Source organism: Trachurus japonicus, chromosome 13 (genome assembly GCF_045865225.1).
Source record: "Trachurus japonicus isolate A0001 chromosome 13, Traja_1.0".
NCBI lineage: Eukaryota > Metazoa > Chordata > Actinopteri > Carangiformes > Carangidae > Trachurus > Trachurus japonicus.
This window is the reverse complement of record NC_140919.1, coordinates 22,848,323-22,865,197: the sequence shown is the minus strand read 5'-3', so window position 1 is coordinate 22,865,197 and position 16,875 is coordinate 22,848,323. Positions and strand designations below refer to the sequence as shown.

The 16,875-nt window shown below is 42.5% G+C and overlaps 1 protein-coding gene across 4 annotated transcripts in view; it reads right to left on the bottom strand.

The window, feature by feature from the left end:
• The window catches only part of hip1 (huntingtin interacting protein 1), a 58,621-nt gene that overhangs the window by 18,590 nt on the left and 23,156 nt on the right, over window positions 1-16,875 (bottom strand). For all 4 annotated transcript variants that reach the window (XM_085795437.1, XM_085795439.1, XM_085795438.1 and 1 more), the window contains 7 exons: window positions 7,934-7,997; window positions 7,029-7,171; window positions 6,784-6,840; window positions 5,153-5,233; window positions 3,670-3,746; window positions 1,610-1,671; window positions 155-295 (listed from right to left, as the gene is read on the bottom strand). In XM_085795437.1, the coding sequence (XP_085651563.1) occupies window positions 155-295; window positions 1,610-1,671; window positions 3,670-3,746; window positions 5,153-5,233; window positions 6,784-6,840; window positions 7,029-7,171; window positions 7,934-7,997 (625 nt within the window). The remainder of the gene's footprint in view (window positions 1-154; window positions 296-1,609; window positions 1,672-3,669; window positions 3,747-5,152; window positions 5,234-6,783; window positions 6,841-7,028; window positions 7,172-7,933; window positions 7,998-16,875) is intronic.

Genomic DNA, 16,875 nt, shown 5'->3' with positions numbered 1-16,875 from the left:
TTCCACTCACAATCAAAATATTACCAAAACTGCAGAACACTTGTGTCCAGACCAAAAAACATTGAGCAACCTTTACTATGTACTATTTTTACTGAGGCTGTTTCTGAGCAGTTTGACCAACAGAGAGGAGGAGGAGGAGGAGGAGGTGACTCACAGGAGTGCAGCTTAAACAGCAGCTTAACGGTGTAGTCATACAGGTGGCTGGAGTCCAGGATGACTTGGATGAGCGGGGCCAGACGACACTGACCCGCTGCCGTCACAGACACTGACCGAGACATGTCTAGAGAGCTGAACACTGGGTATGATGAGAGAGAGAGAGAGAGAGAGACACACACACAAGATCAATTGATTTATTCACACAATCAATATTCACACAGAGAGACTTCTGTGACTTTGTCATTATAAACACAGCAAGAGCCACCGCACATTCACGCATCGGTGATTAGTAATGCAAACACAAAGAGACACAGACTCATCAATCATGAATTTTTTATGAATCAATCAAGTTTGCGCTGCCTCGCTCTTGATTCCTTTCACTGCATCGGCAACTGAAATGAACTAATAAAGTGTCTGAAAGAGAACACACAGCTCACGACTGCTTCAGATAGAGGCAACCAAAAAAAAAGAGGTTTAAAAAAGTGAAGTAGGGAAGAAGCAGCAACCTGAAACACTAACAGGATTGTCTGACTCTCTCTCTCCCTCCATCATTACACCCTTCTTTCATTTCCCCTGCTCACACCATCCCCAAAGCCAGACCCTGAGAGCCTCTGTGCACTGCAGAGGCGAGGTTTCCTGCACAGCTACAAAACACACACACACACCGAAACATAGACAAATACACACACATACACGAAGACACCTCAAGCTTGGCCTCTTTACCCTTAAATGACGTGTTGCTTTTAAAATACACCAGACCAGGGGAGAGCTGCTGACAAGACCCTTGAGAGTTGGGTGGGATTTAACACAGACTCTCTAATGTGTGGCTCTTTGGACATAAAGTGGAAATATTTGATCACAGGAAGCAGCAAAGTCACAGAAAATATCAAGGTCTAAGAGGAAAAAGGTTTCTCTTCAACACCAATGCAGAGATACAGTTTTTGCAGATATCTCAATTTCTCTATGAAGAGGAGGAGGAGGAGGAGGAGGAGGAGGAGAAGGAGATAATATCATCATGAGGGAACAGAACGAAGGGCAATGATAAATAGAAACCAGAATGTAATTTCCTCCTGTTCATTTATGAATGGGAGCTTTCAGAGTTTCCAGCATTTTCTTCTAAGCTCCTGGTCACATCCTGGTCATCTATTTATAGCCCAGTCCATACTTTAAAAGGATATTAACCTAGGATGACTCACCCAGACAACAGCAAGGGCTAAGGTACAGTATGTAACCACTTACAGCCCCGTAACAGACAGATGAGGGGGAGCTGTGATGAAGCTGTTGATATCATCATCAGCCCATGTCTGTCTGACTATTTGTCTATTTCTGTCAGACAGTGTAACATCCTGTCTGTCAAAGCATGAGCTTGCCTGCGTGTATCTGTTGTGTTTGTGTGTTTTACATCATGGTCTGTTTGTTAGATGGGCACAGCTGGTAGCACAGAGCAACTTACCACCCAGGAAGAGATTGAGCTCACACTCCAGGTAGTCAAACATCTCTACTGTCAACTGGAAGCTAGAGACAGGAGAGAGAGAGACAGAGAGAGAGATTAGACTTTTACATCACAGTACCTTCCTGTATTAATAATGTAATGGTTAAACTGTAGGGGTGTGACGATACACTCATCTCACGAGATGAGACGAGACACGAGATTGGGTTCACGAGATCGAGACGAGACGAGATTTTAAGAAAACTACAATGACAAAATATGACTGGACAGTTGCACATGCATTTTGAAATGTTTTATTGTAACTATTTACATGCATGATGTAAGCATGAACTTTAAATAAATTTCTTCTTCCACAAATTGAAACTAAAACTAAAATTTATATAAGTTAAAATAAATTAAATAAAATTAAATATTTATTTCTTTTTTTCAAGTGCAAATAATATTATGTGCAGTGTTTCCTCTAGGATTTTTTTAAGTAGTGGCAGCGACCCCCCCCCCCCCCCCCCCAGTGCCATTTCACTACTCGAATTCAACGAATTTAACCCGACGAGAAATATCGTCGAGTTTAATCTCGCGAGATCTCGTGGGACGAGATCTCGTCACACCCCTATTAAACTGTGTTCAAAAGTAAAACACTGAGGCTCTACAGTGGTACAAAGGTTCTCAAACTGGGAAAACATCTGCTGCTTCAGATGTTCAGTAAATTGATCAGGAAGAGAATAAACATAAACATTTTTCTGTCCCAAATTTTCAGCTTTTTTTGTGACGTACAGATACTTTGACCTCAAACTAAGAAACATCAAAGACCTGCACGTCCCTTGAGTAACATCACAGTGTGTAACTTTTCTACATTAAATGATCTAAAAACGACTAGACCTATGCAATTAATGTTTTTGTTGTGTACTTATATCATTCCAAAAGTCTCAAATCTAGAAATATTCATTATGGATTCATCATAACAGTAGCTTCATTTGGTCACCTGTCGTTTATAAGATACACTAAAGGTAGAAGACATCTAGATTAACCAAATGAAATTCTTAAAGGGATAGTTCACTCAAAATTGAAATTTCACTCATTATCTACTCACCCTCATGTTGACTAAGGGTTTGGAGAAGTTTCAGAGTCCTCTGTGCCTTCTCGGAGTTACAGGGGGGCTCGGCGCAGCACTGCACTGCCATATGACGGTAGCAAACGGGGCTCACTTTTCTTCGTCCAAAAAGACACACCAAAAAACATCCAAATACCTCCATAGTGCTCGTCTGTAATGTCACTCTTCTATTGAAGCCCCAACATGAGAAATCTTTCCGAAAAAAATTCAATAAGTCTATGTTTTAAGCTTGTTTGTAGTGGAAGCTCCCAGTGTCTCAGTTCACTGCTTTGCCTGTGACAATGCAAATCTCGCGCAATTTGCATTGACACCCAGTTCACGGCTCCGCAAATCGCGCGAGATTCCAGCAGAGCAACACTGGGAGCTTCCGCTACAAACAAGCTTAAAATATATACTTAAATTACTTAAATTTTTTTCTGGACAATTTCTCATGTTGGGGCTTCAATACAAGAGGGACATTACAGACGAGCACTATGGAGGTATTTGGATGTTTTTTGGTGTGTCTTTTTGGACAAAAAAAAGTGAGCCCCGTTTGCTACCGTCATATGGACATGCAGTGCTGCATGGAGCCCCGCTGTAACTCAGAGAAGGCACGGAGGACTCCGAAACTTCTCCCAGCCCTTAGTTGACATGAGGGTGAGTAGATAATGAGTTTGAAATTTCAATTTTGAGTGAACTATCCCTTTAAAATGTGTCTATAATGTTAAAAAAAATCAAGTGAGCTTGTTGCTTGTTACAACACATTCAGGCTGTTCTTTAATAAAAACCCTCTCTTGGTTTATTCGTGTACGAGTTGAAGCTTTTGGTGTAGTCTCGTTTCATATCACACTTCTGCCTCCACACTGGAGAAATAACGCTCAAGCTCATTATCATGCGGATCCTGCAGGTCTGGCCGCCAGTGGTCCTGCTCGACAATAACATCATCCAGAGCACACAGGCGACCGGCCACACTCACAAGTTGTTAACGTCGTTCTCTCCCGCCTCGTCAAGCTGCCTGTTTGACATCTGCAGGTTGCCGGGGAAACGGGGATTCTGAAAAGAGGACGACGACAAAGGAGGATGAAGGTTAAAACTTAAATCTCACACACACACACACACACACACACACACACACACACACACACACACACACACACACACACACACACACACACACACACACACACACACACACACACACACACACACACACACACACCACACACACACACACACACACACACACACACACACACACACACACACACACACACACACACACACGTCCAGCTAGTTGCTAAGGTTGTTTGGTGCTGATGAGATTGCAGACAGTGCATCATTGCACATAAACAAGTTGCCGATAATTGCGTGTAGCGTGTTTATCGCTACGGGTGACCCCCCCCCACAAAGAAGTAAGTCATGTGATCAATTATTACTATGAAAACAGGGAACCTTAAGTGGCTGACCTGAATGACTCTTCTATCACCAGATGTTTGGGTTTCGAGGTGAAACCTTTTGAAAGCCTCAGGTTAATGTATAATTTAGAGTTTGCCTGTTCTCATACTTTGTCCCCTTTTGGCCACCGTACGTTCTCACTAGCTGAACCCAATCAATCTGTATCAAACAGACTACTGAGTGGCTGCCAGTAAGGCTGGATTTACATAAAGCTGGGTCACCAAAGGTTAACTAGCCAATAACACTTTGTGAAGTAATGCCATTTAGTCAAATGAGGACACTAGAGACAAAAAATATCATCGTATGTGTAATATTTTACACACAAACTTATTTGAAATTCAATAAGCAAGCAGTAGATGAGAGTATTCATCGAGTAAATACTTTATAGTTTTCCAGCTCTTTGCAGGTGTAAAGCAGAGACGTAAAGTTAATATGACGTTTACACAAGCTGATTGTTGATTTATTGACTTTCATCAAGTGTGGCGAGAGAATCTGTATCATTTCTGCCTCTGTGAGCTGTGTGGGAGTTATTTTAGATAATGCATGAAGCTTACAGATCAGTGTCAAAGGTACACGTCACAAAACATTTAGCTCAGTGGAAATGTGACATAAAACTAAATGAAAGATTTTTTTATAGGCCAAAGTGTCACATTACACCTTTGATTCTCGAGCCGCGTCATGTCAAACTGCCCCTCACCCTTGGCTAAGAATTAACTTCTAACCTTCAGCAGGGGCAACAACAACAACCCACGTCTGCCTGCGATAGCGTCAACACTGGCTTTTGGTCCCTGCACCCGTCTACTCAGCTGTCTCGTAAAAAAGGCCACATTACAGATTCTTAAGAGGCCATTAGTGTAAAAGCCAGAATTTTCTATGAAGCCACCCCTCTCTCTCTACAAACCCCCCCTCACAGAGACATGCTGGCACTAAAAGGAGAGTCTGAGACAAAGATAATGAGTGATGAGGGAGACTGGCACTGGGTTTTATAGGCCAGGCCAACTCACTTTGATGTGAAACTCCATTTTGGTGATGAGCAGTTTGAGGTAGATGCTGCACAGCTTCCCATAGCCTTCACTCAGGTGACCCTGGGGAGGAGAGGAGACAGGGAACAAAGACACATTAAGAGAAAGACACGATCAAGGGTAGAAAATCCACTTTCTTCCTCTTGGAAGACTTTTCTGGTAAAAAAAAAAGCAACAGGGAAAGCAAATCATTTGGTATTTTGGGGAAATCCGTTGTGGCACTTTGGCTGAAACCAGCGTACAATAAACGTTTTCATTCTGTGGGGCTAAACTGCACCACAGCAGCCATGATGATACTCTCTCTTCTCGCTGCACCGCCCACAGAGACTTTACTGGAAAACAATGATGGATGTTTTTTTGGAGCAGGTACAGTTCACTTCAGTCTGTGCGAACAGGCTCCTGCTCTGGGAGGGCGGGCAAAGTTGAATAGCCCCGGCTAATTTGTCCAATTGCTTTTCACTTCCTTTTTCCTCAAGCTCGGGCGCGGGGGTGGCGATGACACAACAGGAAAGAGAGGCCACAACCTCAGTTAGAGGGACCAAACTTCCTGTATCCTCCTGCCGACTGACATCAGCAGAAACTGACGACTTAAAGGGAGTACACCCAAGTCGGTGTTACTTAAGACATAACTAGGGAGTGACTGTTCAGACTTTGTGGTTTACTGGGGTGCAGTCCACACAAGTTTACACATCAAACCTAGGCATCGATACTGGGAGGAGACTTGTGCTCGCTTACATCAAAGCAAATGTTACCATTAATAACTCTGAGTACATGGAACATTTTGCAGTCAGAGCTCAAACTCCAAAGTCTGGTATCTCTGAATGTATTCAAGTCCAATTCTTTTAACTAATTTTGAAAATTCAATTGTTATTTGTATTCTAATTGTTTGTTTCTTTTTTGTCTATGATTAATGTGAACTTTATGTGCTGCCATTCTTGGCCAGGTCTCTCTTGCAAAAGAGATCTAGGATCTCAATGGGACAAACCTGGTTAAATAAAGGTTATAATAATAATAAAAATAATAAAAACTTTGCATCGATGCACAAAGCATTTCTCCATGAATGTCTATTCTTCTGGCAACTTAAAAAGCTTAACAAGTGAGACCAGGAAATCTTATACACTAACATAACATATAAACATTTTTACGTGCTTATTTAATGCACAGTTTTCCTTCTTTTCTTTTATGGTAAATGATGTTGTGGCCACACTAGAGGCCTGATGTGAGAAAAGCCCCCTGAGACAGGCTGAGGGAGAAGAGGTTAATAAAATATTCCCCCTCCTCTCGTGTGGTTCCTGATGGTAAATTACAGCAGCTGCTTCTGTGACCAGAATGATGTAGGTATCATTTACTTTAATGTCTCCTTCTTTCTATGTTGTTTGTTTAGTGGTGTGTTTTTTGTTTTATTTACAATAAAAAAAAGGATTATCAGTCTTAAATAGATGTGGCTCGCTACAAGAAGCTCTATCACTCCTCTTGATATCACGTTTCATGCTTCAGTCTGTTACTCAGCTTTATTAGTCACCAGATGGCACAAGGTCGAGTTCCTCAGACTCATATCACTGCACGCTGGGTTGAGACTACATTAATATAATAATTTCTGTGTCCTTCCTTACCCACATCCTGCTCATATCAGTTAAATCAGCCTTGTTCCTCATGGAGTCCTTTATCACCTGGAGGGAAGACAGAAGAAACAGAGCGAAGAGGCAGGAGACAGAGCACGGGAAACGAATCAGTGCAACAAAAAAGCTCTGATTGAGTATAATTAACTAGCAGTGTAACAGGGTCGTGCCGATGACGTGCAGACACTTGGTACAAAACAGACAAAGCTACAACTGGAACGGATAAGATCATCACATACGTTTGGATGTCCGTCTCGCAGCAGCTTGTGGAAGACATGGCAGAACTTCCAGCAGAGCACCGCGTTGCTGGAAAGAGGGAGCCGGTTGACCGCTGCCCAGAAAGTGTGGGCGCCTTTCTCATGATGGGTTCCCAATATGCAGGGTGATGAAGGCAGTCAAGGATCAAAGGGTTAATGTGCATCTCCAGACATCTAACTTCATGCCACTGTCCCTTCCACCTTAGCTGATACATACTCCTATTCATATGAGTACAAGCTGCTATTTTATAAATGAAATGTTCCCAAATATCCCTGTTTAGATGTACATGTCCCCAAATGACCACGGGTTATTATGTTTCCTTTGTGCAAGAAGTGCTGATTCCCGTTCCTTTTTAAACCGGTCTTCATGAAATGTTAACAGCTCACAAAATACTTTTTGTTATTAAAAACAAAGACAAAAATCCAAACAAGTTGTTGATTATGCATGATAATCTGACAGAGCAAGTATAAAAATAAACATTAAAAATATGGTTGAACTACAGATTACTGAGGATAATGATTTTAAATTTCATGTTTTTAACAAGCAAGCCTCTTTTTTTGAAAAGTTAAAACCCAAAGATAATGAAGCCAGTATATACTGGATTAAAGTGTTACCTCTTATCGGGATTTTAAACGACTACTCTGTGCTTTTGGGAGTGTCTGATGAAACACAAATGGGAGAAAACTGTGCAGCCTCCAAACAGCACTGCTCTGTCTGTTTCACACATGACTAAATTAGCTCTGCGGCTGGGCCACGTGTAGATGATGGGGTTACACTCAGTTTGTTGTTTTGATCTTGCACGAACATAACCCTGGAGCCACAGAGGAAAGCTTCTGCACACAGACAGACAGACACACACACACATACACAGACAATATGAGGATATTCCTGGCATGCTTCTCTTTGACAGCCACCTCCTGTGTGTTGATGGCCTTATTGATGCTGACAGCCTGTGAAGAGAGGGAAAGGAAGGGAAGAGAAGAACAGAGGAGAGAAATAGAGAACACAGATCAGCCCACAGCTTTCTTCTCACTGCTTACAGAAAAAAAAAAACATAGAAACCTTCAAGTGTCAAGTGCTCCATTTAAAACCTGACACCCTCCCACCTTTCAGAAAGTTGCTTTCTCCTTTTATAACCACCTGGGGAATGGGAAGCAGCAAAGTTTTTAATAAAGGGCGACTGACCCATTTTCTGCAGAGTTGGTATTCAAGGCAGCAGCTGAGAGGCCTGAGTGCCGCTCCGCTTTTTAGGAGCTCGACAGCCTCAGAGGCAAACAGCTGTCTCAGCAAACGACACATATGCCATCACATCTACACGTCTCACCTGCAGGATGCAGTCACCACTTCAAAATTAGCAGGAAGTTGACATGTGGAGTTTATTTTAAGGGAACTTGCCAACACAGTATGTGCTCTCTCTCTGCTTTAAGGCTCACACGGAGGAAAGCAGCTTGTTTCTGGGCAGAATCATAGGAACCGTAATAGAAAAATGTATGGATGGACACAGAGCGAAGGCAAAACAAATGGAGCTAAGCCAATCCTCAGTAAAACATAGTTTGTCAGCTGTAATGGTCACAAAATTGTTGTGGCGGCAATGTTTGACATTAACAGCCTGAAATATGACAAGCAGAGGTTTGGATGAAAGTATAAGCTGCTCGCTGCTTGAGTTGGCAATGCTAACAGTTGCTCTACAGCCCGTTGACCAAAAACCTTTAACCGTTGGTTAAGTTCATCAGAGGGAAATAAAATGCAATTTCAAGGAAACTGGTTTGATATGTCATAAAACAAGAGCCTGTAGCCAGTGCTAGCAGCTCTGTGAGGCTGTACATCTGTCACAAATGCAATGCTAACATGATATTTACCTACTGTTTAGCATGCTAATGTTTGTGAATTAGCACCGCAACATAAAGGTACAGCCGGGGAAATTATATGTAATTAATTTTGAACCTATTTAGTCATAATTCATCAAAGCACAGGACAAATTAAAAGTCTAACCTTAATGCGGTGCCACGTCATTTCAGCTCCACAGCCTGATGAGTTAAAATACAAACAACCCACCCTTGACCTCTGGCCTTCAGCTTGAGGAGCAAAGTTTACTATATTATATATAGTTACTATATTATATATAGTAAACTCACCTGAGGCAACTCATCGAACCTAAAGCGGCCCCCTCTGAAGCCACAACTGACTTTATACCACTTCTTATTACCATATTTATGAACTCTCCAAAAACATAAACAGACTTTGATGTGTAAATCATCAGTGGTGTGGACTTCCTGTTAAAGGGGCACCATCCGATAACCTGTACTGAATATCATAAAGCCATGCAATAGTTGCTGAGACATTTCACTACAAAACACAAAACTAGTTAATAAATCAATCCGATACCTATCAATATACGTCAGCAGCCCATGTGCCTTTTCCACAGCCATGCTGCTAACTGTGACTAAAGACCTTGTACTTGTTCCTGTTGTGATACTTTCCCATCAAGGTTACGCAGCCAAACAGGAAAGCGCTATGATGAAATAAATATGAAAGCAAACCCCCAAAAATGTTCCTGCTATAAGTTCCAGGCCTTGAGTGTTTAAGCCGTTTCAGATGGGTTTTCAAAAACGAGCCAGGCAGTCTGGATCATCATCACACATGAGAGGAAAAATCAAAACAACCCTCAACACAGAGTAGACCATGGGCCCGAAATGTCAAGGTTAAAATAACATCAGTGAAAATACTAAAAACATGTATTTTGTCACTTTGGTTTATAGGGTAACATGAACTGCGAGTATGGTGGCCGGGGTCAGCAGAGGACGGGAGGCCTATTTCATAATCCCACTTCCAACAGATGTTTCTGAGTCTGCTCCTCCTCTTCCAGTATGTGAGCCGTCAGGACTGGAAGTTCACCACGAGGAGTCGTTGAAGGAGGAGAAAGAGAAGGAGGAAGAGAAGTGAGGAGGAACAGCTTCACTAGGATGAGACAAACTCAATGCCGTCTTCTAAAATCACTAGGAAAAACAACCTTTGTGGCTTCCTGTATCCTTACAGCAAACAAACAAATAATTACGCAACCGAGTGTCACAGACTGCTTTTAATCTACAATGTCTGGAAACTCAGTCCAGAGAATATTTTATGTGTAACCACCATAATCCCTTCAAATACACAGCTCAAAACAATGGTGGGATTAGAGAAAAACAATCATTAGACAACAGACTGCAGCGCTGTGTGATCTATGTGACATTCACCATCACCAGTTCGAGCAGGCTGTCAGACACGAGTTTTGTTTTTACAAAAATCTAATTTAGGCGAGAAATTCAGGAGCAATTCACACAAAAGCTCAGGAAGTGTGGAGAGGACAAGGGGGAAGGAAGTGCAGGAGGAATGCAGAGCTGGCTGCTGCGTCAACATCTCCTGGTTTGAATTCCTCATCGTCCAGTCATCTGTGTTCAAATATGTATTCCTGGCTGTGGTGACGAGGAGGAGACGCAACAGCGTGTCGTAACGACGATGGCCGACCGTGCTTCAAGGCCCGTCATTAAACCTGCACGATGTTGACTAAACATGAGCACCGGAACCACAAGTTAAACACCTGTCCTGTTGCGTCAGCCGCACAACCTGAACTGCCAAGACTCTGTCTCCCTCTGTCTCCCCCTCTCTCTTTATGTGTGCGTGTCTGTCTGTGTGTATCAGTACTGTAAAGGTCAACACACGACACAGCAGGGTTTACACTGTCCTGGGCTCTGCAGAACAGCGATGAAGTAAGTCAAACCTACAGCCCGTTTCCTCTGATTGAGACCACAAAGGTCACAGAGTTTAATTTGAGCAGCCACATTTCCTGTTGATGAACAAACTTGGGCTTGTCAATAGAAAAACAGATAAAGTGAACTGATCATTGGGGTTATTAGGAAATTCTTGTCAAGACTCAGTTATAAATTCAGTCTCGAGTTCAGTTCAGTTTATTCCAGAAGTCTTGTGAACAGCTGTGGTAAAAGAGATGGTCACTTTAATTAATGTATGGCCACTAACACTAACACTGCATTTTCATTTTCTTTTTAATGTCATATTTAGTGTCTTAGGTGGTTTTTAAGAGTTTGAATGATGAGTGGTTTCTGTTTGCTCACTTCAATCTTTCATCCTTGGTTGTTGTTGGTATTTTGAATTAAACTGAAGTTAAGGTTAAAGGGGCAGTTTTCTCCCTTTCTTCCAGCGCTTTCACCTTAATTATGGAGCTTGAAACTGAGATATGGTTAAAAGTTTTGACAAAAGTTAAACGGCAGAAAGCAGTTAGGGTAGTTTTCTACACCACTATGTCTTATATCAAGAACAAACTATCACAGTCAACATTAAACCCTGTGTTTTGCCCTTGGATTATTTGGTTACACCAAGCTTTCCCAAAATGAAGATGCACATCTCAGAGCTGTTTCCTCACATGTAGTAGAAATACCAGTAGTTACTTCCTAAATCAACTTTCAAGTCATGAAACAGTTCTCACAGTGTGTGAATTCAGTCTATGCGACATGAGGTTAATTTCTACCTATGGCATGCGACCCTTTCAGTCGACGCTGAGGTCATATTTCCAAACTACATTCAGTAAAACTTTTGTTTACACTCTGGCCACATCTGCATTGCATCAACGAAGAGGGAAGTGACTTTTGTGTCATTTCCTGTAACAGCCCTGCTTGTCAATGTCAACGTATGTGTCAAAACCACAAATGGTGACACTGTCTTATGCTGTCATCAGTACAAAGGTCACAGCAGTAAAACCATTTGGCTTCAACTGATGAGTGTTTAGTTATGATATCAGCTGGTGTTAGACGTTAATGTCTAATCTTGATTACATTCAGGATTGCTTCCCTCTTTCTTTCTTCTCCCTCTCTGTCACTCACCCACAAAAATGAAGGGATGATTGAGAAAGTCCCAATGCAACTGGTTCCCACATGAGGATGACCCAATTAGCCCACAGTGAGACTTTGTACTTTGTCTTGGGGTTGAATGAGAGTGCCAGCTGCCTGGGACTCCTGGCAGTGGCTTGAGGCGGCTCGCTGGCATCGATACATCAGTGGTCTATTAGCTCCTCGCGGTGTGGCCATTCACACACCGGCTGACAAAATGAAACCATGTGAAATCAAATCAGAGGTAAGAAGTGAGTGATGAGGACCGGAGGGGCTCCTCCTAAGACTTCTTAATATGGATAGAAACATACGTCACCATGTCCACAGGGGGCTAACCTCATCTCCCTTCCTCTGTGCCTCCTTCCTCTTGCTTTCCTTTTACCCATCCCTCAATTAAAAAAAACTACATCCAGCAATCACAGTGAGGATTCAATCAATTACATCCCTCCTGAATACATAACTCCTCGTCTTTTTTTTTTAAAGAAAACATCTTCTTTTTTTTTCCTCCACAGCCTTGCTTTTGAACAAAGTGTTATTGATACAGTGCTGAAAGCATGGTAAGTTGGTGCCTGGCAAGCCCCAATCAGCCAATCTGTAGAAAGCTGGGCATTGATATGCTGATCAGCATCCTGGCTGTGTCCACTGAAGAGAGAGAGAGAGAGAGAGAGAGAGAGAGAGAGAGAGAGAGAGAGAGAGAGAGAGAGAGAGAGGGGGAGAGAGAGAGAGAGAGAGAGAGAGAGAGAGAGAGAGAGAGAGAGAGAGAGAGAGAGAGAGAGAGAGAGAGAGAGAGAGAGAGAGAGAGAGAGAGAGAGAGAGAGAGAGAGGAAGCATCTTCTGCCTGCTAAAAGAAACAGCCTTCACTGGTCGAGTCGACTCACTTCCTCATCCTCTGCCTCGTTTGACCGATTTGCGAAAGCGTGTGACTAATGCATGCCTCGGCAATCCGTTTCCCTTGTTAGCCCTTAGAGATATGTCATCGCATCACTGTCACTCCATGATTACAGGAGAGGAAAGGCAGCGCTCCTGGATATTTTTGTCTCTGCTGTGGCACGTTTTAAATCAACATTAATGACGAGGCCAACCCGCAGCCAGCGGTGTTCAATCATGAGTAAAATGACTGTGGAAAACCTCAGCAGAGCCAAATGAAAGGGGGCAGAGGAAATTCGGAAACACTTGTTCTCCCTGGATTTCAATTCTCATGGTTGTAGAGGCGGAGGAGGTATCCTTATGTGACCCCGGTGATTTATTATGGGAGTAGAGTGATTAATCTTACTTAGAGTACTCTGATTATCTGATCCCAGTTATTTAAGCCTAGGAGGAGGGCACATGATAAACTGAGCAGTTCTTTTAGCTTCACACATTTATCAAATCATTATTTCTTTCCTGGCTCTTGTCTCAGTCTTCTTATTAAAAAGGAAAGACATCTTTGGTCTGAAGAGCTTCATCAGGGTGACGTGTATTATGAGAATATGAGAATTATGCAACAGATAGGTATTCAATAACATGCCCATTACATGTACAATTGATTAGCTTATTGAAAGAAAGGTTAATTATTATTCAATTCTGTCATCTTTCAAGCACAAACATCCTCTGGTTCCTGCTCTCAAATGGGAGGATTTACTGCTTTTCTCTGATTTAGATGATTAGATGAATGGATAATGATTAGTTACAACCCTCATTTGGACTTGAGGAACCGCACATGTGAACACTTTTTCCCAGGTGCACTTGCAAGACAAAGCACAGGTGTTCAATAAATCAAGAAAATAGTATTGTATTGTTATTAGGTAATTACATATTTGATGTTTAGGTCTTTCTTGCACTTTAGGATTGTAAAGTGCACCGTTAATCATACTTCACATCTGACTTCTACAGAAAAAAATACACTTCTTACACAAAATGGCATCTGCGCAAAACTGATTCAGATGTCACATACTGGAGGCGATGAGATGATGGAGGGACAATTGGAAACAGGAAACATGCCGGTTTGCGAATGCAGCGGCACTGTAATGTTGAGGTGCAGTAGCTGTGGCACGGCCATTGTGGCTGGCCCGCTGGGGGTGGAGGTGGTGGAGGGAAGGGAAGGGGAGGTGGTACAGGCGCTCAGTCAGGTTTCCTGTCTTGGCACACCCTGCACTGGCCATTTCCTGCCTGCCTGCTGAAAAATGCCCAGCACCAGCACCACCACAACCCCCTCCACCCTCCACCCCCCACCCTAAACCCCCCCTTTGGCTAAAAACCTTGCTCAGTCAAGCCCGACAGGCAGCGGCTGAGACAGTCAGTCAGGCCGAACGCTTCATTTTTGCTTAAGCTCTCACATTTCCTGCCAGATGCTTCCAGGTGTCTTTCAAGGAAAAACTGGGGTTTATAAAAACTTTTTTTTTTTTAAAACAGCACTGTCTAGCAGTTGTAGGAAAACTGTCTTTGACTGAGTAACTGCTTTAAATATGTGGCAACAAACACTAAAAGTCAGATAAAAGTTATCTAAACCAGTTATTTGGATCCAAAACAGAGGCGATCACACTAATGTGAATAAGAATTCCTCATTTAATTCACTATTCACTTGTTGCTCAGATACTGTCTAAATATCTGATTACTGAAGTTTCCAAATATGCATTTATCTGAATTTAATAGGTTCATTTACACATCTAGAGGACACAGAGCAACATTTTGTCGCGAGTCACATGGAAAATGCATCTATTTACATTTTTAGCTCTGTTTTGGTCCTCCTTGAGGAAATAGCTGGCTTTCAAGCTGCCACAGTTTGTTTGCCAGCTTGTCGCTATCTTTGTTGGTCTGCTGTTTGATGCTGAGCAAGTTTTGTGCGAAGACTTTATCAGGAGCTTTTTCATGGCAGAGCTTAATTGCCGGAAACAACACAGTTGATGAATGAACGGCCTCTTTCAGACATATATGATGCATTTATTGGTATAAACAGAAAGGGACCATCAACTAAGTACCATCAGTTCACCAGCTGAGGCTTTATTGTCAGTATAGGTACATTGATGGAATTCAACGAAAGGAAGGCCTCACTAGTTAAAAATACATTGCCTTGAAAATAGTACGACTCCAATGGTTCAATACGCAAGACCAAAAATAAATATTTGAAACCGAAAGCTGGCTTTACCACAGAGAATTTCTCACAAACACAGGCCCTCCCTCACCACATATTAGAACAGCATGAAAGGCCACTTTTTGTGCTTTCAAAAAAAAAAGAAGAAAAAATCTGATAATAAATGGAAATGCATTTCAGGCCCAAACGTTTTCCCAAAAGTAACTCCACCCTATTGAAAAGGTCGCTCATCTGAACAAAGCCCTAAGTGTTGCTTGTTTAAGGACCGTTTTACGTGTTGCATCTGACATGAACATCCGCTCTCATACAACAGTCACTCCACACCTCTTGAGAAAGAGGCTGGTAGTCCAGGAGGAAGGTAGTGGAAAAGATGTCCTTTTTTAGAATAGCTATTTTTCCTGCGTACTTCAATGCACACACACAGTGCGTAGGGAAAATTACAAACTTGCAGAGGTGACGTTATGGAGGCTTCACTGGAGAGAAATGAGGCCGTCTTTGGATTTGATCTGCATGATTATCAATGAACTGAACTGAATCTGTAATTGTAATTAATTATTCTGTTGATAAATGATGAAATTGCCCCTCAGTGTTGCCTCAGCATCGATAAACATAATCATCAACGACAGCATGAAAGCTGCCGGGCTGACATGATTCGTCAGTCACGTATAAATGGAAATGCATTTCAGGCCCAAACGTTTTCCCAAAAGTAACTCCACCCTATTGAAAAGGTCGCTCATCTGAACAAAGCCCTAAGTGTTGCTTGTTTAAGGACCGTTTTACGTGTTGCATCTGACATGAACATCCGCTCTCATACAACAGTCACTCCACACCTCTTGAGAAAGAGGCTGGTAGTCCAGGAGGAAGGTAGTGGAAAAGATGTCCTTTTTTAGAATAGCTATTTTTCCTGCGTACTTCAATGCACACACACAGTGCGTAGGGAAAATTACAAACTTGCAGAGGTGACGTTATGGAGGCTTCACTGGAGAGAAATGAGGCCGTCTTTGGATTTGATCTGCATGATTATCAATGAACTGAACTGAATCTGTAATTGTAATTAATTATTCTGTTGATAAATGATGAAATTGCCCCTCAGTGTTGCCTCAGCATCGATAAACATAATCATCAACGACAGCATGAAAGCTGCCGGGCTGACATGATTCGTCAGTCACGTACAAGCCTCTCAGACTGTGAGTAGGAGCTTGTTTTCCACTGAGCATCTTCTATCCCATTAATAACAGGGCATTTGGAGATACAGATAAGCCCAATGGGATGACGCTGTCGTCTCTTAAGAGCCCATTAAAAAGGCAAGAAAACATTGGATATTTGGGGTGTGTGACCTCAGAGTGCCAGGCTTCTGTTCCTAAGGGCAGAGGTGCAGGGTAGCAGCTGGTTAAAGACACACACACACACACACACACGCTCATGCATATGATGAAGGCCAGGCTCAAACATAATTAAACTCTCAGGCCTACACCCCCATGGCAGGTTTATGAGCCCTTCCTAATAAGTCGGCTTTCTGCAGCCTCGTGTGAAGGTGCCTCGGCTTCCTGCAGGACTGGTGATGTCACGACGAAGATGCATTATAAAAGAAACATCTGTGCAGCTCAGCGAGGCTCTTCGGCCCACTTGCTCGTCAATCCCCAACACTGTACATGCATGACCATCACAGAATATGCCTGTGTGGGTGTGGGGGTGTATTTTCCTGGAGGATTTGGTGATGGCTTGTGTAGTGATCTGACACCAATTAATCCATCCCACAACTGTAAAACGGCTGCTGCACACTGACTGTTTACCTCAGCGTCTGTTTGACCACAAACTGCAGCTCAACTTGTTACTTTTACGCAAGAAATCTTTTGATGCGTTTCCTTCTTCTTTAAA